General features: G+C 36.1%; 2 protein-coding genes across 8 annotated transcripts in view; one reads left to right on the top strand and one right to left on the bottom strand.

Annotated features, from left to right (window-relative positions):
• The window catches only part of LOC127791349 (alpha,alpha-trehalose-phosphate synthase [UDP-forming] 1), a 30,716-nt gene extending 14,819 nt beyond the window's left edge, over positions 1 to 15,897 (top strand). For all 7 annotated transcript variants that reach the window (XM_052321159.1, XM_052321154.1, XM_052321157.1 and 4 more), the window contains 11 exons: positions 5,251 to 5,339; positions 7,505 to 7,553; positions 8,400 to 8,500; positions 11,564 to 11,751; positions 12,760 to 12,877; positions 14,176 to 14,355; positions 14,432 to 14,554; positions 14,630 to 14,717; positions 14,820 to 14,950; positions 15,064 to 15,162; positions 15,287 to 15,897. In XM_052321159.1, coding sequence (XP_052177119.1) covers positions 5,251 to 5,339; positions 7,505 to 7,553; positions 8,400 to 8,500; positions 11,564 to 11,751; positions 12,760 to 12,877; positions 14,176 to 14,355; positions 14,432 to 14,554; positions 14,630 to 14,717; positions 14,820 to 14,950; positions 15,064 to 15,162; positions 15,287 to 15,661 — 1,541 coding nt within the window. In that variant the 3' untranslated portion in view covers positions 15,662 to 15,897. The remainder of the gene's footprint in view (positions 1 to 5,250; positions 5,340 to 7,504; positions 7,554 to 8,399; positions 8,501 to 11,563; positions 11,752 to 12,759; positions 12,878 to 14,175; positions 14,356 to 14,431; positions 14,555 to 14,629; positions 14,718 to 14,819; positions 14,951 to 15,063; positions 15,163 to 15,286) is intronic.
• Positions 15,898 to 18,280: 2,383 nt separating this feature from the next.
• LOC127792344 (trifunctional UDP-glucose 4,6-dehydratase/UDP-4-keto-6-deoxy-D-glucose 3,5-epimerase/UDP-4-keto-L-rhamnose-reductase RHM1-like) lies at positions 18,281 to 21,541 on the bottom strand. The gene is made up of 3 exons (XM_052322810.1): positions 21,345 to 21,541; positions 19,096 to 20,688; positions 18,281 to 18,996 (listed from the first exon to the last, which is right to left on the bottom strand). Exons 2-3 carry the CDS (start codon positions 20,668 to 20,670, stop codon positions 18,547 to 18,549), a joined length of 2,025 nt encoding a protein of 674 aa, XP_052178770.1. The 5' UTR covers positions 20,671 to 20,688; positions 21,345 to 21,541; the 3' UTR covers positions 18,281 to 18,546.
• Between the last annotated feature and the right edge of the window lie 592 nt (positions 21,542 to 22,133).

Below are 22,133 nucleotides of genomic sequence, written 5' to 3'. Positions count from 1 at the left end.
TTTCAAAAACACACACACACAGAGAAAAGGATACAAAAACAACCCTTCCAAGACTAGGTATAGACAGTCATATGCAAATATATACGCATCAAAATGAAATACTGAAGTAACGACTTCCTCACTCCATTGAGATGTTGCCAGTTGCACCTGTGATGCACCTGACTCGAACTCCTTCGGTCACGAACAACTCCCGCCAAGCTGATCTGCTTTGGTACCTATTTGCTTGGTCGACCAAGCCAACCCCCACAACTGTAGGGGACCAAGTCGGTCCACACCTAGGCCACACCGGAACCATTTGCCTCACCCACATGTTAGAAAAAGCAAGAACGAAAGTGACTCCAAGCTAAGCTAGGCTCTCCTCAAATGAACCGGTTGTCTCATGACCTTAGGACCAACAAAAATAGTGATGCGGTCACCAATCAAGACTTGGCCTAAGGCCGACCCAACCAAACCGGAACAGTATCACCAAAATTATAGTGCCATAATGTTATTTTAATACCTCTTAAGTTTTAGAATTCTACTTAATTTAAGATTCTACTTATATTTCTACTTGATTTAGGATTCTATTTCATGTTTCTACTTGATTTAGAATTCTACTTCATGTTTGAGTAGGGTTTTATTTTTTTTTAGGATTCTAGTTAACTTTTATTTATGATTTATTTCTATTAGGATTCTAGTTGGATTTTGTTTTCCAAATATTAGATGGATTTGGATTAGCCAAATACTATAAATATGCCTAGGATCTAGAGTTTGTAATCAAGTTTTTCTCAATCAAATTTCAGCAACTTATTTGGGTTTTCTTAGCAAAACAGTTTTGTTTTTGTGTCTTCTTGAAAGCCAAGCTTCGGCTATTGAAGTTTGCTCTTTCAAGGGTTTATTTTGGTATGTTTTTTTCACACACGCGCTATATGCTGCGTCAGGTGGTATCAGAGCGGTTCATCAACCAATCAGATGGCTAATCTTGAAGGTAACGGTAGCAACCAACCTCGTGGTGGTAATCAGGGGCTGCCCGCGGTTTGGAGAGCAATCGAAGAACAACGGGAAATAACTCGTACAATGGAGCAGCAATTGGAGCGAATCCGCAACCAATTGGACGTTTTACAACGAGTTAAGGATAATCAGAACCGGACTAATGGTATGAATCAAGCCGGCTATGTTAAATCGAGAAGACCAGCCATTAATTCTGTCCTCATTAATCCTAAAAGACCAATGATGGATGATAGCGACGATGAGGATGATCTTGGTCGTATGATAGCCAACCCTAGTGGTAAAGGGGTTAGGAGGAATGCACAGCAACACAACCATTAGGGAAATGATGAGTATAAACTAAAGAATGGCTTTTCGATGAGTTTGGAGCTTGATTTTGAAGATTATGTTGTCCCAGCAACCGCAACGTCTACAAACTCAGGTCTGATTTATGCTGCTAACATAATAGAAGCTCCAAGGTTATTGACTCATATTGGGGTATTTTCCAGTCCCGAGGGCTCAGGCATTGCTTCACAACCCAATGATGGTGGCGTTTCTTCTGATCGACTTGTGACTGTAAAGGAGATGGAGGTCATGGTAGCAAATCCTTCTACAGTTTATTCAAGCTCTGGCATGGTTGAATCTAAGGCAATAAGAACATATTCACCTTCGCAATTGCAAAAGCAAGATGGTCACATGGGTCTCTTTGTGGATAGGGGTGTTGGATCTCCTAGGCTAGTTAACTCAACTGCTGCTATAGCTGATCAAGTGCTTAGACCAAAGGAGGATTCAAGCATCAATATTTTAAGTGATGGAGAGACTGCTGGTAGTTATGGAATAAGCTTTTATTCGAAACAGTTGCAAAAGAATGCTTCTCCTGGCAAGAAAAATCTACAAATGAATTCAGAAGCCGTTAAGGAGTCAAAATCAAGAAAGCTAATGAGAGGAGAAAGACTTGTAATAAGATCTACGAGATTAGAGAAGCGCTCAAGATGGAAGGTTCAACGTTCTCAATCTAATAGTAATAATACAATGGAGGCGGAGGGCAACAAACATGGTGATGGTTGGACCCATGCCAACGAAGATAGGGCTAAGAGGAGAAGGAATGTCTTTGCTTATGTTCCATTAGTAGAAAAGTTCAAGTAGTTCAAGAAAATGTCAAACAAAAGTTGCACAAATAAGAAGTACAAGGCGACAGCTGACAAGCATAGGAAGCACAAGGTATTTGAGGTGGAGATGAAGTCATGATATTCTTGAAGAAGGAACAGATTCCAGCAGAAAAGCAGAACAAGTTCAAGCCAAAGAAGTATGGTCCTTACAAGATTCCAAAGAAGACCAATGACAATGCTTATGTTGTGGATTTGCCTAATCATATGGGTATTTCCAAACATTCAATGTGGCAAATCTCTCTTTGTACTTACCGGATGTGGATTTGTCCAAACATGATCAAAATTTGAGGTCGAATTTTTTTTCAAGTGAAGATGAATGATGCGGTCACCAATCAAGACTCGGCCTAAGGCCGACCCAACCAAACCGGAACAGTATCACCAAAATAGTAGTGTCATAATGTTATTTTAATACTTCCTAAGTTTTAGAATTCTACTTAATTTAGGATTCTACTTTATATTTCTACTTAATTTAGGATTCTATTTCATGTTTCTACTTGATTTGGGATTCTACTTCATGTTTGATTAGGGTTTTATGTTTTTTTAGGATTCTAGTTGACTTTTATTTATGATTTATTTCTATTAGGATTCTAGTTGGATTTTGTTTTCCAAATATTAGATGGATTTGGATTAGCCAAATACTATAAATATGCCTAGGATCTAGAATTTGTAATCAAGTTTTTCTCAATCAAATTTCAGCAACCTATTTGGGTTTTCTTAGCAAACCAGTTTTGTTTTTGTGTCTTCTTGAAAGCCAAGCTTCGACCATTGAAGTTTGCTCTTTCAAGGGTTTATTTTGGTATGTTTTTTCACACACGCGCTACACGCTGCGTCAAATAGAGAGCAAATAGAGAAGAGAAAACGATGGAGCAAAGGAAGAAGATGATGAACAGCAACAAGCAAGGGGCCAGGATCTGCTATTAAAAATCGGGTAAGGTAGAGAAATCTCATTGATTTGCTTCACATGCCACCCTCCTCAATCTTATCTTATCCCTCTTTTCTCTCTCCTCTTTATTGCATCTGAAACCCATGTGATGGGTTCGATAGAGCATTTAATTCTTTGTCGACTGAAGCAACAGAAGAAAAGAACGCGAGTTCTAATCTCACTTAGTGAAACTGTCAACCGTTTGAGACAACCAGTCGACAATTTAATGAAATTGTCGACCGCTCAAGAAACAATGTCGACTGTTTCAATCCTTCCAAGTTTCACCAAATTGCATCAAGACCTGCCATTAACTCTTAATGGCTCTTCTACTAACTCTTAATAGAACCAAAACCTTTTGTTAACTCTTAACGGTATGCCCCGTTAACTCTTAACAGTCTCCCTTTATTAACTCTTAGTAGTTTGTTGATCCTTTTGTTAACTCTTAACAATACATCCATCATCATTATTAACTCTTAATGATAATTGAGAACACACGACAACAAGGAATCACTAATCCAATGCATTACCCAGTATGTGTGTGACCTTCTAGGTTTATCATCATGTAGCAATCATGACACGTTAAACTTTTTGATGCCCATTGAACACTTCAGTCTACTATGAGAAACTCTCCATTTCTTCACAGCACCCCAAAAGGTCCTAAGTGACCTCTAATATAATATCAAAACAATCCTAATGGCAATGAAGTCAATACTTCAAATGAGCCTATTTGTGCTTTCGATTACCATGCACTATAATCCTTCCACTGACTAATATCCCGACCAAGTGAGAGCCATAGATTGATTGAACTCACAAGATTCGGTAACTATGCTAAGATCCAGTACGGTGTGGTTGAAATGACACATCGGAACTCCTTCCGATATCGGAAACTCTTTCCGATCATGGCCATCCTAGCTAGGGGTTTTCCGACCACAACCAACTTCGCCTCACATTGGAGGTCAATTGATCCCATCGGTGAGCATCTACCTCCATACACTACTGCACAAAGACCACACAGAGAGCATTCTCACCTTTTACATCGGATAGTTCCACTTAACAATAAATCTTCGACACTAATGCACAAGACAACCTTGTTGCCTCTAGTCTGAGGACCAGATACATAGTTAAAAATCAGCAACATATCATTAATCTTCTCAGCTACGTGATCTGTCACAAGTGTCACATTCAGTAGATATTCACCAACATCTACCCACATGTCTACTAGCTGCATTTCATACAATATGACATGTGACTCACCATCCTTTATTATTAGTATCTCATACTAATAAAAGGTAGTAGCTCATGTGCTAGTCCATAATTAATTCATCATAGTCTCCATCTGATAAATTTAAGAACTAGGAATACCTTTAAGAAATCATGTGATGTAGATCCTTGTCACATATTCTTAACAACTTAAGAATAGGACCATCAGGAAATTTAGGGACTCATTCATACACATTTGGAGAGCAATGAATGAAAAAATGACCATTTTATTGATTACAAGAATATCATATATGTATCCCTGTTACATACTAGATGTCATCTAAATCCAGCATAAGGCATACATCACTAACAGGTATAGTCTTAGAATTGTTTCTTGGTGGGACCCTAAGTTCCCTTACATGTAATTTTAAACCGTAGCCTGCCAGAGTCTTCATGATGAACCAACCAATTTTTTTCATCTGCAAATGCGACATAATTCTTACGATGGCATGTACATGTCTCCATCTGATAGATGCATGTGCTCTGCCATGAAGATTCCAGTATCAGTTATTTGTTTATGCTATTCTATAGCAAGTTCATCTGATTAATGCAAATGTCATCTCAGTTTTCTGTGCTTACCTGCAGTGATTAGTAAACATGTTTTTCTTTGCTGAAACAATGTAAGCCTTGGTAGAAAATATAAGGTTGTCCTGTTGTGATTGGAAGGTCATGAGTTTAAGGTGTGAAAATAACCTCTTTGCCAAAGAAGGGTAAGGCTGCATACAAAACAACCCTCTCTACACCCTTGCTAAACGGGGAGTCTTGTGCATTGTGGATGCTTTTTTAAACAATACAAATATATATACAGTCAATAGCAATCTAGTGACCTTCAGAGGCCATATTACATTGTTCCTTGCTGTATGCTAATGTCCTTACTTTAATTGTGTTCTAGAACATGGTATTTCATATTGTTCTTGTCATATATTTTCCCAGATCAAAAGCTTACAAGCCAGGTTCATGAAATTGTTGGTCGCATTAATGGCAGATTTGGGACTTTGACTGCTGTTCCAATCCATCATCTGGTGAATTTTTTTACTTGCACTTTCCTTATATAATCCATGAGATGCCTAATAAATGTTTGATATGCAATTTCCATTATCATAATTTGGTATGAAAGCTATTGATTATATTTTTGCATATAAATACAAGGCACTAAACTCTAAATCCTTAATCCTTAATCCTCAATCTTAACCTTAATTTCGAAATCCGAAAATCCCATACACTAAACCCTAATATACTGGTATTGCCTCCAACTCATACCGTTTCTTATAAGCATGAATACCCTCTCAAAGTCATTTAGGGAAAACAAAATTGCAGTTATGAATGTCAACTGCCTGAACTATGTCTGATGCTAATTTTAAGTTGTTCAAGATGAAAATAATGTTTTTGTAAAATAAAAAAACGTGTATATTGTAATAAAGAGATTGAGCAAATTGATTTCTTTTCTTTTCTTTTCTTTTTTGGTAGCTGCCTAAGGTATATACATAAGTAGTCTTCCAAATGAAGTTACAAATGGCTGCATGTGTGGTTGCCATCTTATCAAGGAGTTGAAATCTGTACATTTGTCGGAGGACTGTTAACGCTTACTGATCATATATTCTATTATCCATGGATATTTGCTCCTATTGCATTCACACTTCATTTGTTCCTTAGCTGCTACTAGGTTAAAACATTACTCTGAATTACTTTTAAAGTGGTGTTGCAATTAGTTGGTGTTCATTAAAATGATTACGTACCCCACAAATCCCAACCTGGAAAGGCTTGCTAGTTTTGTTTATTGGATAATACAAGTAATGTACCAAAGATATCCTTACAACACTATGAATGTTGGAATGAATCATGACCCTCTGTTTAGCCTTTGGTGTTTTCACTAGGTCATAAATCACACATTATGATAATTCTAGCCTGTTAGCCCACAAACACATCATTACCATCCACACTCTAGAACCCTTCTGTTTAACCCTTGGAATCCTTATTAGCTCGCAAATCATACTGACACAACTCTACCTCATGATTGGCCCCAAACACACCATCATGGATTGAACACTTGATAGTGGACTTGGGTTGCTCTATTGTCATTATAGCACCTTGGTACCTTATCCAAACAGTATTATCTGAAGTTAATCTTTGAATTTTAGTGAACAAATAGTGTATCAAGTATCTCCCTAATTTATTATTATTACTCATGAAAAAATCCCTATTTAACTCTAGCATTGTCATTAAATTTTAAATAAATATCACTGTAGTTCTGTCTATTGGTTGGCCCCAAACAAACTACTAACCAACACGCATACATAATGGACTTGGATAACACAATGAGCCTGCACCCAAAAAATTGGGTCACAGCACTTTTTGTTGTATAAGACACAGGTCATAGAATTTCTGAAATAATCAATTTAAATCATTTTAGATTACCGCTTTATGCTCAATTTACTTTGATATAGTTCATTCATCATTTACCTCGCCCTTTACATATTTTATCTAGAATTACTAGTCTTTGGCAGTTCTTGACTTCTTGAAGAATGTGCAGTTATAGAGTCACAGTGTCATGGACCTAGGGTTCATGACAGGTTTAAAAGGTAATTGGAAGGAAATTGGGGGAGTTAGATCGGAAGAAATGAGAGGGAAATTAGGGAAGAACAGAACAAAGAGGGAGATTAGGGAGAACCGAGAGAAAGAGAGGGAAATTGAGAGAGAGATTGAAATCAGATTTCATTCAAAAATATTCTTCTATCTCTTGCATGAGATTGGATCAGCCTTATATACTGATCTGGTAGCTGTTTGGCGCCAATAGGGCTGCCAAATATTCAAATCAGAGCAGTTGAAGGCATTTGGCTTTTAGTTACAAACCACTACAACTACTATACAACTAAATGGGAATTCCTCAATACAACTAAAAGGAAATTCATCTATTATCTAATTATTATTATGTCCTTGGGTCATGACACACTGCTTTGCCTTTGCTTATGCCATATCAAAATAAAGATCTGAGATATTCTGAATTACTTGCTTCTATTCCAAAACCAAGTATAAACTATCTAATTGATTCTAGACTTTGACTGAAATTCGTAGCTTGATCTCTATTGGTGGTATCTGTCTTTTTTTTCTTGTTATCTCTCTTAAGTATTTTGGATTTGTATATTACACTGGGACTCTTTGCTAAAGCAAAAATCTTCTCCCTCTACAGGACCGTTCTCTTGACTTTCATGCGTTATGTGCACTCTATGCTGTTACTGGTACTCATTCTTTTCCTTCTAACATTTAATTTTACATGACCAAAAATCTTGAGATGTCATTTTTATGTCATGTTAAAAATGACACTAACTTTTCCTTTAGTTATGTAATATGAACTAACCGGCGTGCATTATAGTTGAGATAAGATGATTGAATTAAGAAAGGTTTTTTAGTTGCAACTTCAAGCTATGTGACTTGTTCCTCAATCTGTGAATTACTCTGAGATTTTTTATGTAGCCTGAGTTGTCTGATGCGTATTGAATAATTCTTGAATGCATTATACATATTTGTGCAATTATATTATGAAATTCCTAATTACGGCAGTTAACAAAAGGGCAAAAGAGTGATGTCGTGATTGTGATTCTGTGGTAGTTTAGTATTTCACGTTTCTTCAACTCATCAATTGGTTGGAAGCAAAAGGGAGATAACTGTTGAACTTCCTTGTTTCTTTAACTCAAAAACAATGGGAGAAATTATAATATTTGACAGATACCATTGTGTTTTCAGGTTAAGCTCTTAGGCCATCACTTTGATACTCATTTTTTGAATTTTGGTTTAAAGTTTTCCCCATAACCTGTAGGGGCATGCGCGTGCACATATATTTTATGCACATAATCTTGAAGTTGCATCGAATACAATCCTTAGAAACATTTTGATGATTCTTCTCTAAAAGAAACTTCAGCTTAATTATCTGTATTGATGTGTTTCATGTCATTGAATTTCTATTATACAAAAGCAATGCCATAAAGCAGTTCATTTATTTTGGTATCTAGTTATTTAATTCATGAATTGGGAGTAATTTGTCTAGGAGACTTTAGACTTACAATCTATCCTCTTTTTCTTATCAGATGTAGCTCTTGTCACGTCTTTGCGGGATGGAATGAATCTCGTCAGCTATGAGTTTGTGGCCTGCCAAGAGTCAAAAAAAGGGGTTCTCATTCTTAGTGAAGTAATTACCTATACCTTTGAATTGTTTTGACCTAAACTTGATTGTTTGGATGCAGATTAATTTTACATATTACTAGAAGCTTATGACTCTGGAGAGGAGAAATCTAATAAAATATTTCTTGAAGTGACATGGCCCTAGTGATTAAGAGACTTTATTTTTCTCCAACTAGATGTTGTTCAGTTCTTAGGCAAATAATCTAAGTAATTGCTAACCACGGCTATTTTCTTTTTACTGATGAAGACATGATTTTGTAAATTTAACTCATATCTGATGATTAATGACAACCTTTATTAGACAAACAATTAAAATGGTATGAACTTCTTAGGTATAATACAAGAGCCTTACAGAAGATATGGCTATACACAGAGATGATTGGTGAGCTATAAAATTCAGTAGCCGACCTCACCTAATGAGATTAAGGCTTGATATTTGTTGTTTTCTATGATTCTGTCCCTCTATATGGCAACTTGCTATTGATTCTATAGTTTTTACTGGTTTTAATGATCCTCAGATAATTGCATCATGCTTGACACATATCAACAAATTATTGTAATTCTTAAAGTTTTTATGTACATATTCAGCCCACCTCCATGGCATTTGTGCTAGCTTGAATAATGGAAACTGATTAAAGTAGAACAAGTAGCACTTATGGTTCTACAGCAACATATGCAGTAATCAATGCTAGACATGACAGTACAGATGTCTCGGTGCAAGATATAGAGTAACACTACACAGCAGTCTTTGATATATATATGCTATTAAGTGTTTGGATAAAGCTGTCTACTCATAATCAAGCCTGGCATTATCTTTGAATTACTTTTTGATTCATGGAGTGAATTGGAAAATGCTTGAACCAAGAACTGAAGGTTAAGACCTGTCCATCCTATCCACTAAGCAATAACAATTTTCTTACCATTGCATAATGTTTAGACCCTAAACAAGGAGGAGAAAAGAAGTTAGAGAGAAGAAGACCCAAGACAGAAGAGAGATTTCAAGGAGAGAAAAAAATCATCAATTGTAATCACTATTAATCAAAAGCATTAATTGCTGACTACATCATAAGCCTATTTATTGACTGAAGTAACTAAAAGATAATTAACCTAACTACAAGGTTGCAACAAAGTAAACAAAGGATAAAATTCAAAAATCTAAATAAAATAAGATAAATCAAGATAGCTAAATATCCTATCAGGAACTATATGAAGGAGGAGAGATTCAAACTTTAGTCCTTCTAGGTGAGCCCACAGTTTTTAAACCATCTAGCAGGAGAGTTGCAATGTAATATGTATAAAGTGGCAATATAAATACATAAAAAACCCAGGTAGAAGTTCATGTTTAAGGGAGAAAAGTAGCGGAAGAACAACAAAAGTTTGTGACTTGAAGTTGACAGACCCCCTTTTCTTTTTTTTGGCTGTGTTGACCAAATTCCCTTTTCATTCATACTGGGCAGTTAGCCAAAATTATTATTTGAGAATACTATTGACAGTTGTTAATTGTATGAAGAAGTATAGCAAATATTTCTTTTGTATTATAGCATATTAATTCTACTGCCTGGCTATTCTTTTACCTTTGTTTTCCTTTTGGTTTATTGAAATGTTAACTAAACAGCTTGACTAGTGGCAGCATGGTAGTAAAAGTTTTAAAAGATGGCAGGTCCAGATTTAGGGATCTTGTACTGAGTTATCAAGAACATAAGTTTGACACTATGTTCAATAGGTCCATTCAACTAGTACCTCTTCACGATCAAGTTTAATGGAAGTCGGTCATGTTTAGAGTGATGCTCTAAAAGGTAAAAAATATCCTGTAGGTTGCAATATTATGGATCATTGTTTTTGAATCATTTCAGTGTGAAGTTACCCAGAAAGACTAATATTAGTTGGTAGGTCCTGGTGTTTCTCACATGACAATGTTGGTTTCCAAGAAATGGCTTTTTAATGTTTTTTTGTTCACCTTGCAAAGTCTTTGTTTTTCTTTGCATTTAATTTCAAATGATTTAAAAGTTTTTTTTTTTTTTTAAATCTATTATCAATTCTGGATCTGTAAATTTCTAGGCAACCTTTGGCAAAATTTTTAAACTTCAACAGTTCACTGAATGTTGGGAAATAATATCTGTTGCACAATCTGTTTATGCTGACTTTTGTGAAAAAGTTGATTTAGCTTTTTACCATATAGTCTGGTTTTATTTTAGGGTTATATTTCATATTTCTGTTACTTTTCTTTAACTAGCCCACCTTTATTCATCTCTTCACTCTTGTAAAATTTGTCGTAGGAACTGATGACATTTATAACATTCAAAGTTGATGAGAACTTTTTTTCTTTTTCATTATTTTAGAACTTATTTGCATTTTTTAGTGCTTCTAAAAAAAAAAATTAGAATTGAGGTTACTTGCAATAAGGTCAAAGTGGCTCCTATGATGACAAGATGTGGGAGACACAATTAAAATGGTTTGGTCATGTGAGAATAAGACTCATGGAGTCTTGTGAGAAGAGTGGATGGAATTGAACAAGTCTTTAGCAAAAGAGGTTAGAGGAAGGCCAAGAAAAACTTGGTGGGAAACTCTTAGGTACAATATGAGCTTTGGGGACCTTGTAGAAGTGGCCATAGATAAAAATGACTGGCAAGTTAGATTTAATGTTGCCGACCCCAAATGGTGGGATTAAGGCTTGATATGTTCTTATTGTAGTGCCTATTACATCAGTAATGAATTTTTCTTAACCAAAATTGAACCCGTTCAAAATGGCTTATAGTATTAGTTGGTGGCATGTTGGATAGTAGGTTAGAATTGATAGAACTCTGTGGCTCCAATGGAGTTCTGAGATTTTATGCCACATAATCTTTGGCTCAGTTTATCCACTCTGTATGCTGCAATAAGTAGGGCAATCATAATTTTACTCATATATTCCTTGTTCAGCAGAGTACTGACAACTAAATATACTGCAGTTTTAAGATCTTTATTCCGAAGCAGTTTGCCCCATGCAGTTTACAGGCTTTTCCTTGGATTAAGAGGTGCTCTTGTTTTTCATTTTCTTATATGTATGCTATCATTTTCTTGTTACTTGTAGTTTGCTGGTGCTGCACAGTCTCTTGGTGCTGGAGCAATTCTTGTAAATCCTTGGAACATAACTGAAGTTGCTACTTCAATTGGACAAGCTTTGAATATGTCAGCTGAAGAAAGGGAGAAGCGGCATAGGCATAACTTCGTGCATGTGACAACGCATACTGCTCAAGAATGGGCTGAAACTTTTGTAAGGTATGTACTACTGTTATTCTTTGTTGAAACTCAATGGTTACTTGTTTTCATTCCATTTTCATACTTTTGTTGTTTTTATGGTTAATTGCTTTCTGTTGAACAGACACTTCTTTCATTTTAGTGTTTTTTTTTTTTTTTTTTGGTAATAGTTTTTTCTGCATCTATCCTTTCTTTTTTGGGTTTAATCTGAATATTTGGCTTGGCTTTTCCTATTAATTCACTTGAAACAGGCTATCCTGGGGCAGGTTGCAATCATTATATAACTCAGCTTCAAGCAAAGTGAAAACCTTTTTGTTTGGATGCTTGCTTCAAGAATAAAAATTCTCTCTCCTTGTTTTGTGCATTAAACTTGATATTTTTGTCTCCATAGTGATTCTGAAACCTTGCCTTCTGCAACTCATCTTCTCAGATGTTATGTAATTTTTGCATGTATTGCCTGCTGTCATAGTTTAAGTTGAGGCAGATAAAACAGTCTTGAAACAATGTAAGTGTAACTTTGTGCAATATTCTTCCAGGAAGCTTCACAGCAAACTGATACAATGTGGCATAGCATTTAAAAATATTTTCCAGTCAATAACCCATCCTCATGCAGCCAAAACATTCTCCTGATAAATGGAATTAGTTGTACCTATAGAACCAGAGAGTAGATAGGAGAGGATAATAATATATAAGGGAAGAAATTGATCAGACAAAGGAAGAGAATAGAAGAAGTTTGTATTTGATATTCAACGATCAATATCCAAAATATGAAACTTCCCTTACATTATGCCTTATTATATGCTATCTGTATGGAACTATCCTTATAGTAGTGTCATACGAATTAAAAAAAAAAAAACTAATCTTATTGAGAATTAACAATGATCTAGTCCTAAGTCAAAGTCACTTTTGGAATTAACTTTGACTAACATGAATTTGACTTCTGTGCATCTTCAAGTAATGTGTGTTATACATAAAATCTTCTCGATGACTCTGCACACTCTGAGCTATGCTTTCTTTCACCATCTGCAGTGAACTGAATGATACTGTTGTTGAAGCTCAAATAAGGATAAGACGGGCTCCACCTCCACTTCCAGTGAAAGAAGCAATTGAACGTTACTTGCAATCTAACAATAGATTGCTTATACTGGTAGTACTTTTTCTTTCTTTCTCCTTCTTCTCCTTCTTGTTTTATTATTATTATTATTATTATTATTATTATTATTATAAATTGCACTGGTACACATTATTTTAATTTTTGATAAATGAATTCAGAAATTTCATATAGCCAAGGAATATCGTAAAGACTGATTGATAAATTAAAGGTTCCATTCAATTTGCAGGAAAGAACATCAGCTAGATAGTTAATTATTTGTACGGAATTTAGGCACATTGATCTTGATCGTGGATAATTTCTGGAACATATTAAATCAAACCATTCGTGTTTTTTTTTTTTTTTGGGAAGGAAGGTTTAATTTTATTAAATTAAATTAAAAAAGAGAAGACCATACAGACCAGAGCAATTCATGGTTGGTTTGTTATTTTAGTAATGTTGTCAACACTGAATTTTGTAATTGTGTTATCCCCTTCTCTAGAAAATATGCATACGACCAGTCAGGTTTATTCTTTTAGTAATGTTTTCAACACTAAATTTTGTAAAGGTGTTATCCCCTTCTCTAGAAAATATGCATACAATCAATCGGCCATTATCATTAATAAAACTGTAGCTACTAATTGATAATTTATGAACTATTAGTTCTGTAGAACAGTTAGATTAAGGAAATATTCAGTGATAACCAATGGATTGTTTTGTTTCTTTTACTTATCTTTGAATCAGAGGTAAATGGCCATTGTTTATGTCAGCATGCTAACACTGCTTGAATGTAAAGGATTTGATGTCAACTTTGCATAACTAGTAAATAGTATGACTTATCATTTACAAAGTGAAAGTGATGCCACAGTGTATTTATTACAAGTTTTTTTTTTTTTTTATTACAAGTGTTATAATAAATTGGACATCTTAGCTATTTTATTACTCTGTTCTGTTACTTGAGTTTTTTGCTCTATCAATCTTAATATCTAAGATTCCTAATTTATCATAACACAATTGTATATTGTAGTTACACTCTCTTCTTTTCAAAATAACATGATAAAATACAAGCATGAAAGCACTTGATATAATAGAAACTTGCAAATAATAAATTTCAAATACTAAATCCGTCGCACCACTCTTAATTGGTATTGTAATACAAAGTTGTCAACCACTCTTATATGTGCCTTTTAAATTTTCTGGCCTCTTATCCATTCAATGAGTTCAAACTGCTGATTGCTCAACTTCATGATAGTGGTATCTAAGAGATCCAAAGCCTCTAAGCGTGCAGATTCTCAGTCATATGACTTGACATGACCTTCCAATTATTACATTTTTGTCATCTGGTGTGTCTGCAGGGATTTAATGCAACTTTAACTGAAGCCGTGGATAATCCTGGAAGAAGAGGAGGAGATCAAATTAAAGAAATGGAACTTAAATTGCATCCCGACCTAAAAGAACCTCTAAAAGCACTCTGTGATGATCTGAAGACAACTATTGTTGTCCTCAGTGGAAGTGGCAGACGTGTCTTAGACTATGTATTTCATCTAGTTCAACTCTTTCTTCTTTTTCATCCCCCTACTTTGTGCAATTCTGAAGTGAGTGCTTTTACAGAATTTCAGTGAGTACAACATGTGGCTGGCAGCAGAGAACGGGATGTTTCTTCGCTTTACAAAGGGAGACTGGATGACAACAATGCCGGAGCATTTAAATATGGAATGGGTTGACAGTATTAAGGTGCATTCTCTTGCTATGTCTACCTTTTTTCCAGTATAAACTTCCCATATTCTGATGCTTTCCACATTTCTTCAGCATGTCTTTGAGTATTTTACGGATAGAACACCTCGATCACATTTTGAAACCCGTGAAACTTCACTTGTATGGAATTACAAGTATGCAGGTACTTTTGATCGCTCTGTTTCCTGTTTTCAATAATGTCTTTTCATGCATCTCTATCTGTTCTTCTAGCTATTTCTTTCATGTCACCTGATTGTACTTCTAGATGTTGAATTTGGAAGACTACAAGCCAGGGATATGCTGCAACATTTGTGGACCGGCCCAATTTCTAATGCATCCGTTGATGTTGTCCAAGGCAGCCGTTCCGTTGAGGTCCGAGCAGTTGGTGTTACAAAGGTGAATGTTCTTTCATTTGTAGAGCAACCATTCAAATTATTTGAACATATATTTAACGTATACACTCACTGCGTGCATCGACTTGCCTGTTTCGCATTATCTGCCTCGCGCAGGGAGCAGCACTTGATCGAATACTGGGAGAGATAGTTCACAGCAAATCCATTTCAACACCAATTGATTACGTCTTATGCATTGGGCATTTTCTAGGGAAGGTATACCTTTCTTCCCTCCTAACCTCCTTCGCTTTATCAATAATAAAGCTTTGGCCTCTGCATTTGTTCACCATATCTTGTTTACTTCCATCATCTCTTGCAACAATTACTATCTTTGATTCAGGACGAAGACGTGTACACATTTTTTGAGCCCGACCTCCCCTCCAAGCTAACCGACCCTCCAAAGCTTCCTGTCGAGAGAAGGCAATCGCTGAAGCTTCCGTCTAGCAGAAGCAGCTCCAAATCGTCTCACAGTAAAATTCAACGCCCCCTTCCAAATCCCGACAAGAAAAGTTACAACCAAACCCGCGCAAGGCGGCCATCACCAGAAAAGACTTCATTGAACGTGCTCGATCTCAAGGGCGAGAATTATTTCTCTTGTGCTGTTAGCCGGACGCGTACCAATGCTCGGTATGTCCTTGGATCATCGGATGAAGTTGTGGCCTTTATGAAGGAATTGGCTGGGGCATCTGTCTCGAGCTCGTCATCCCCAGGTTGACATGTTTCGTGCTCTTGTACACGCATCTAGCTTTTGGATTTCATGAGCTGATGCTTTTGATCATTGTTGTGTAAAGCTTAGAAAGGGTGTTACTAAGTTCAAATATGCATATGGGCTAACGATTTTAAATGCCGAGGTTCTCTCTTGAAAGTCGACATGGTTAAGCCTCTCCAAGGTAACCACCTAAAATGTTACTGCATTTATTAATATTATGGCTAATCATCGCATCTCATATATTCATAATGCTTCTAGAAAAAATATACCATGCCATCACAGTTCAATAATTTGATGTTATGAATTGAAATTATGAATATATAACACTTGGGTCCTTAAAAGGATGGTTTAGGTGGTAATTATAGTTTTTCCCTCATTGCAAAAGCATGAGGTTTTGGATTTAAACTTTTTTATAATGTTTTATGTACCAAATATATATAGAATTGGTGATTTTTGACAAATTTAAAATAGAATTTATGTACCAATTGATATGTATTTAGATTATAAAAATATATTATAATAATAATAATATATTATTATTATTAAATTATAATAATGCATCAACATGGTCACGTGGTATGTGATATGACAGTTGGAACTAAAGATTTCTCAGGGGGACAGGTTCTCTTTTACCTTAGTGAAGTAACATAAAGAAATTCACATGAGATCACCCTTTAGTATTTACCGGTGAGAACCACACTGTATTATCATTATCATTATCATTATCATTATCATTATGGGTTTCCATCACGAGGGAGGCGAGGCACTTGTTACAATTTATAAGCCGCCACCCACTGCCAGCTGTTTTTGAAAGTGAATTGAAGGGAAACAAGTGCCTCGCCTTATTCGGACCAGAGAATGGTGACTTTTGAAATTCATTCTGAAAATATTATTTTTCAAAATATCACCTTTCACACCTGCCTTACATAATAATTGCTGATCATGGCCCACCTTTCTATATCAGAACTACTAATTTCACTAAGTATGTCAAATAAGTTAATTTGGTCATGGTTCATATATTGGCTCTAAAGAGATTAGTTTGCTCGGGTCAATTCATTCTGAACAGCGTAGGTTAAGTCAATTCATTTATAGGACACAAGTTTAAACAAGACTTTATTAGTCGTGGACATTGATATTAAACAAAAACCACTAATTCCATTAAGCATGTCAACGAATTGGCCTCACCTAAATCCATCCATTGATCTTAAAAGAGATTGGTTGAGTTGGGTTGATTTGGCCGATCCTAGATCTAAATCATCAGTGAAATATAAGATTACACTCAACTCATGAATCTACTTAAGGAGATGAGCCAACACCTCATGCTCATGAGTTGAAATAATCTCAAATTTGCAAGCTTAAACAAACTAAATCCAACAGAAACTTGTCAAGAGAGCCTATTTTTTTATATAATTTTAAAATTATTTTTTAAAAATAAATTTATTTATTTAATAAATATGATATAATAATATTTTTAAAAATACAAATTTCACTTCTAAAATAAAAATTTTAAACTTAGAAGTGAGTAGGTAAAAGTTAAAAATTCAAAAATTAAAATTTTTATCTTTTAATAGTTTCCACTTGTTAGTTTTTAATGATCTAGGTACATTTTTAAAATTATAATAAATTCTATAAAAATTTAAAAATTATCTTTAGTTATTTTAAATTTTGATTTAAAACTTTGACACATTTAGTAGTTAAATATTTATAATTTTTTATTTTTAAAGTAATAAACTTATTAAATTATATACCAAAAACTTAAAATGAAAATTACAATATAAAAAATTATAACTTTCCTATTTTAGAAATTATAACTTAATAAAGTGATATTTTTAAAAAATATTTTTGAAAAATATTTTTTTTTCCAGAATGACTTTTAAAAAAATAATATTTTTTGCAGATACTCAAATAAGAAGCACAAGCACCGGACGTGCTAAACGTAGAGTCTGACATACCGAGTCCCAACTGGCGACCGCGCGCTGTCCCCACCTGCGAACTTAAAAGCCCTGCCTGCCTCAAGCCAATAGTATTGAGTCATAGGTAATCTTATTTGTATATTAAACTGGTATATTTTTTATATTTAAAAATTAATATTTTTTTTAAAAAAAATTATCAATTAAGCATTGCTACTCCCTAAAGGGTTTATAATTTTAACTGGGGATTATACATTTTAGTAAGGGTCACTCTTAACTTTCTTATAAATTATTTTATTTTTAATTTTACTTTATTTTTTATATGACAAGACATTCACTTAACATTATCATCTTTCCTTACGCTTATATTTTGCATGTACCAATATGTTTACTATCTACTGTTTTTAACCATTTTTATATAGCTGCTTTGTAATATTTATTCGTTAGCTTTGATGAAGAAAATGAAAAACTAAAGTGGGTTCTACCATGTCAATCCGACCCAACAGTTGATAACATGCTATGGCCTATGGGAACCAAGTGAACCTTCAAAATGTTCAAAAATCTGCAACTCCCAACGGTCTTGGACCTACCTCAATTCAATCAATTCTTTCAGCCCATTCATTTGCCAGAAGATAGAATAAACAAATTTAAACTTGTAAAATTACAGCAACTTATAATATAAGCATGAGACAAGAAACAAATTTAGACAATGGAATGCAAAAGCAGTAGCCCCTTTAAGCTTGAGGATTATAACAAATATATGTCACCAGCAGCCTGTATTCATAAGTTCCTCGCAAAAAGGAAGCTAACATTTCACTAGAAACTCAACTGAAGACGTCTCCTAGAGCCATCCTGTTCGCTATCTCTACCAAATTCACGTGTATCAAATGAAACCTAGGAACGAATAGTTGCAATACTAGATTCGAATAAGAGGCAATCGATCCAAAACCATAACTGCCTACCGTCTGTGTCTTTGAAATGTTACTCCATGTTCTTCTTGTTGGGTTCGAACACATACTTGATCAAGGACTCCTTTATGGAAAGCAACTCGGGGAATTCCTTCTTCAACCGAGAAGCATCCATCTCATTATTGCTTCGAGGGGCAACGATCACCTTGGCTTGCTCTTCGAGTGTGAAGTTGACCCACTTGAAGCCGGGATCTATATATTTCTTGTACATCTCCAGAATTTCGTTATGGCTCACAACACCGGGGTTGGTGAAATTCCATATGCCCCTGAGGTTTCGCTTTGCCATCTCTACTGAAATTGGGAGCAGCTCGTCCAAGATGGTCATGCTGTTGGGAATGTTGACCACTTTATTGTAACGAGAAATTTTAGTAATGAAGTTGCGGGGGTTGCTGAGGTCTGACGATATGGGCATTCGGACTCTGAGGGTGCAGACATTGTCGTACTCTTTCAAGAGCTCCTCAACCTGGTTGACAAAATTGAAGAATACAGTGTGAGTGATTTACCTTAATGTACCAAAAAGCAGAGACATTCTGAGAAGGGTGTGAGAATGTAAGAATGTTACCATGGCCTTGGTCTTCGAATAGAAAGAACCAGTAAAATTGGGTTTATCTTCCTCTTTGTACCCAATGCCAGATCCTTCAGGATGAGCAGCATCATATTCAAATATACATCCAGTAGCAAAATTCATCATCAGAAGTCCATTGTCTCTGCAAACATCAGCTAAGTTCAGGGTACCAGCAACATTGGTTCGTATTGTTTCTGTTTTATGGGTTTCGCACCAATCAACATTTGGCCTGCCAGTCACACCAGCAGCGTTGAAAACATGTGTGGGCTTGACATTCTGAACATCTGCCACGAGTTGCGATCGGTCCTCCAGACGGCCCTTTCCGTACTCGTATGGAATTCCTTGTTTCTCGCATATCTTCCCAAGTAAACCACCAATCCACCCAGTCCTACCATAAATCAAGAACTTCAAGGGGGGTTTCCGAGGAGAATTGCTGCTTTTTGGAGATGGAACCACCATCCCTCTCTGATTAGTAGTACTTGAAAAATCAGAGGTTCCATGGATGCAATTTTCTGCCCCATCAAAAGCTCTCTCGATTCCACCAGGCATCATTAGCATTCTAGGATGAGGAAGCAATGCTCCGGAGACATCTCCCCACCAATTAGGGTTACTGGTATACCATTCTATTGTCTTCTTCAGCCCCTCTTCCCATATTGTTCGCTCTGACCAACCCAAGTTGTTCAACTTCTGATCATCAAGGAAGTATCTCTGGTCATTAAAGGGTCTATTCTCCACAAACTTAATGCTTGTTTCAGGATCCATTGAGAACAGTTTGCATATATCCCTGGCAACATCAATCACTCTCCTCTCCCTCTTTGTCCCAATATTGTAGACGTGCCCAACTTCTCCCCTGTGAAGAATAACTTCAAAAGCCTCAGCAACATCCTCACAGTAAAGATAGCTCCGCACATTAGAACCATCCCCATGAATTGGGAGAGGTTTCCCCTGCATGGCTAAGAGGATAAACTTTGGGATTAGTTTTTCAGGAAATTGGTTGGGGCCATAAACATTGTTTCCTCGAGTAGTTATCACAGGCAACCCATACGATCTCCCATAAGCCATAACAAGCATTTCTGCCCCTGCTTTTGTGGCAGAGTACGGATTTGTAGGAAGGAGTTGAGAAGCTTCATGGTTTCCCACCACTGCATCCTCATCAGTCTCTCCATACACCTCATCTGTGCTTACGTGGATGAACCTTCTGATCTGGCCCGTGACCTTGCATGCCTCTAGTAGAACGTGTGTGCCATAGATGTTGTTTTTGGTAAACTCAAAGCTATTACCAAAGGAATTATCAACGTGAGTCTGGGCTGCAAAGTGCATTATTGTGTCAATGGATTCAGTGATAAGGAGGAAGTTGACAAGATCCGCACTGCCAATGTCCCCCTTAACAAACTTGAAGTTGGGGGATGATCGAGAAGGATGTAGATTTTTAAGATTTGAACAGTAGTCAAGCTTATCAAGCACAACAATCTTATATTCAGGGTAATTCCGAATAAGGCGGTTGGCGACATGAGATGCAATGAACCCAGCAGCTCCAGTAATGAGGATGTTCTTCGGCGTATACGTAGCCATGTTAGACTAGAGGAGCCTCTGTGAAGACAATTTCACAATTAAAGCCATAAGTGAACCACAAAGCAAACACTACAGAATCCAAAACCAACTTCATTATGGGGCGAAAAAAATAAGAGAAGAACAAAAGATTTCAAAATCCCTGAATAATTTTCATGGACATTAGTTCAGAAATTGATCTTGTCAATACAATAATACAACCCCAATATCAGATCCGATAGATTTCTCACACAAAATCTACATCATGATACATTTTACTAGAATATACTTCATCAACAAGATTAGGTCAGGCAAAGAATGAAACATCAATAGCTCAACGAAGCAAACTAGTTTACCGAAAACAACCCCAAAATCAAGAATACCACAGAAGCTAAATCTACTCTGATCCTCAAATGCAAACAAGGAGATGAGATGCGAGAACTGAACACATTCAAGTCGATGACAATCCATGAGACCTAACTCGAAATTATCACATCAGATCCAATACTTGAAACAATAAAACCACCCACGGACAGATTTGCATAAACATAACAGATCTAGACCAAAGCAAGCAGTTTCTTGGAATTGAATGAATTTTCACTCCAGATCTACATTTCATGGAGAATACCACATCAACAAACAACTCCAACCAGCGAAATTAAACTAAATAAAGCAGAGAAATCGAATGATCAACTTACGGGTTTGGCTCAGACCCGGATCAATCTGCGAGGAAACCAGAGAGTGTAGGCGTGCAGTTCGAACAGGCACCGGTTATGGAAGAAGATGAAGAAGAAGAAGAAGACCCAAAGATCGAACTGGAACGGAAATGCAATTGGGGGTGGGGGTGGGTTTAAGTAATCGAATTGCTCATTCAACGCTGTGATGAAATGCCTCACAGCCCACGTACTTTTCGCACATAGCCAGCGGAAAGGGGGTTGCGGGGAACCACCGGGGAGGAGTTGAAAGGACGAAAATGCCCTCCGCGGTCACGCGGTTCCTCTGGATCTTAACCGGACCCGGAATCTGCTTTCGTCGGTTGACTCGGTTCGGGGCCAACTGGGGTCTATTTGATGTCATTGTGGTGTCGGATGGACCCCTGGCTCTTTGTGGTTAATTTTGGTGGTAAAGTGAGGTAAACCAGGTCAAATGCATTGGTCTATGGGTCAAAATGACAAACATCTCCTTGCAATGATAATGATTGTTGCTACATGTTGAAGGATATTTTTGTTATTTTATCTTGCGAGCCAATAATAATGATAAACAAAAATATAGTCTATTATATGATATTATTATTGAAAGATAATTGGGGTCTTGTCAATATCATCAATGTCTCTTTGAGTGCTACTAGATTAGTTAGCACTTTCATAAGATAAGTGACTAGGGGTCGCCAAAGCTTAGTACTTATGCATTATGCATTTGATTACGTTAAAAAAAATAAATTATAAATTAGGCTTTTGATCTTTATGTCGGGGATCAAACTCCACTAC

This window comes from Diospyros lotus, chromosome 15 (genome assembly GCF_014633365.1).
Source record: "Diospyros lotus cultivar Yz01 chromosome 15, ASM1463336v1, whole genome shotgun sequence".
Taxonomy (NCBI): domain Eukaryota; kingdom Viridiplantae; phylum Streptophyta; class Magnoliopsida; order Ericales; family Ebenaceae; genus Diospyros; species Diospyros lotus.
This window is presented reverse-complemented; position numbering and strand designations above follow the sequence as displayed.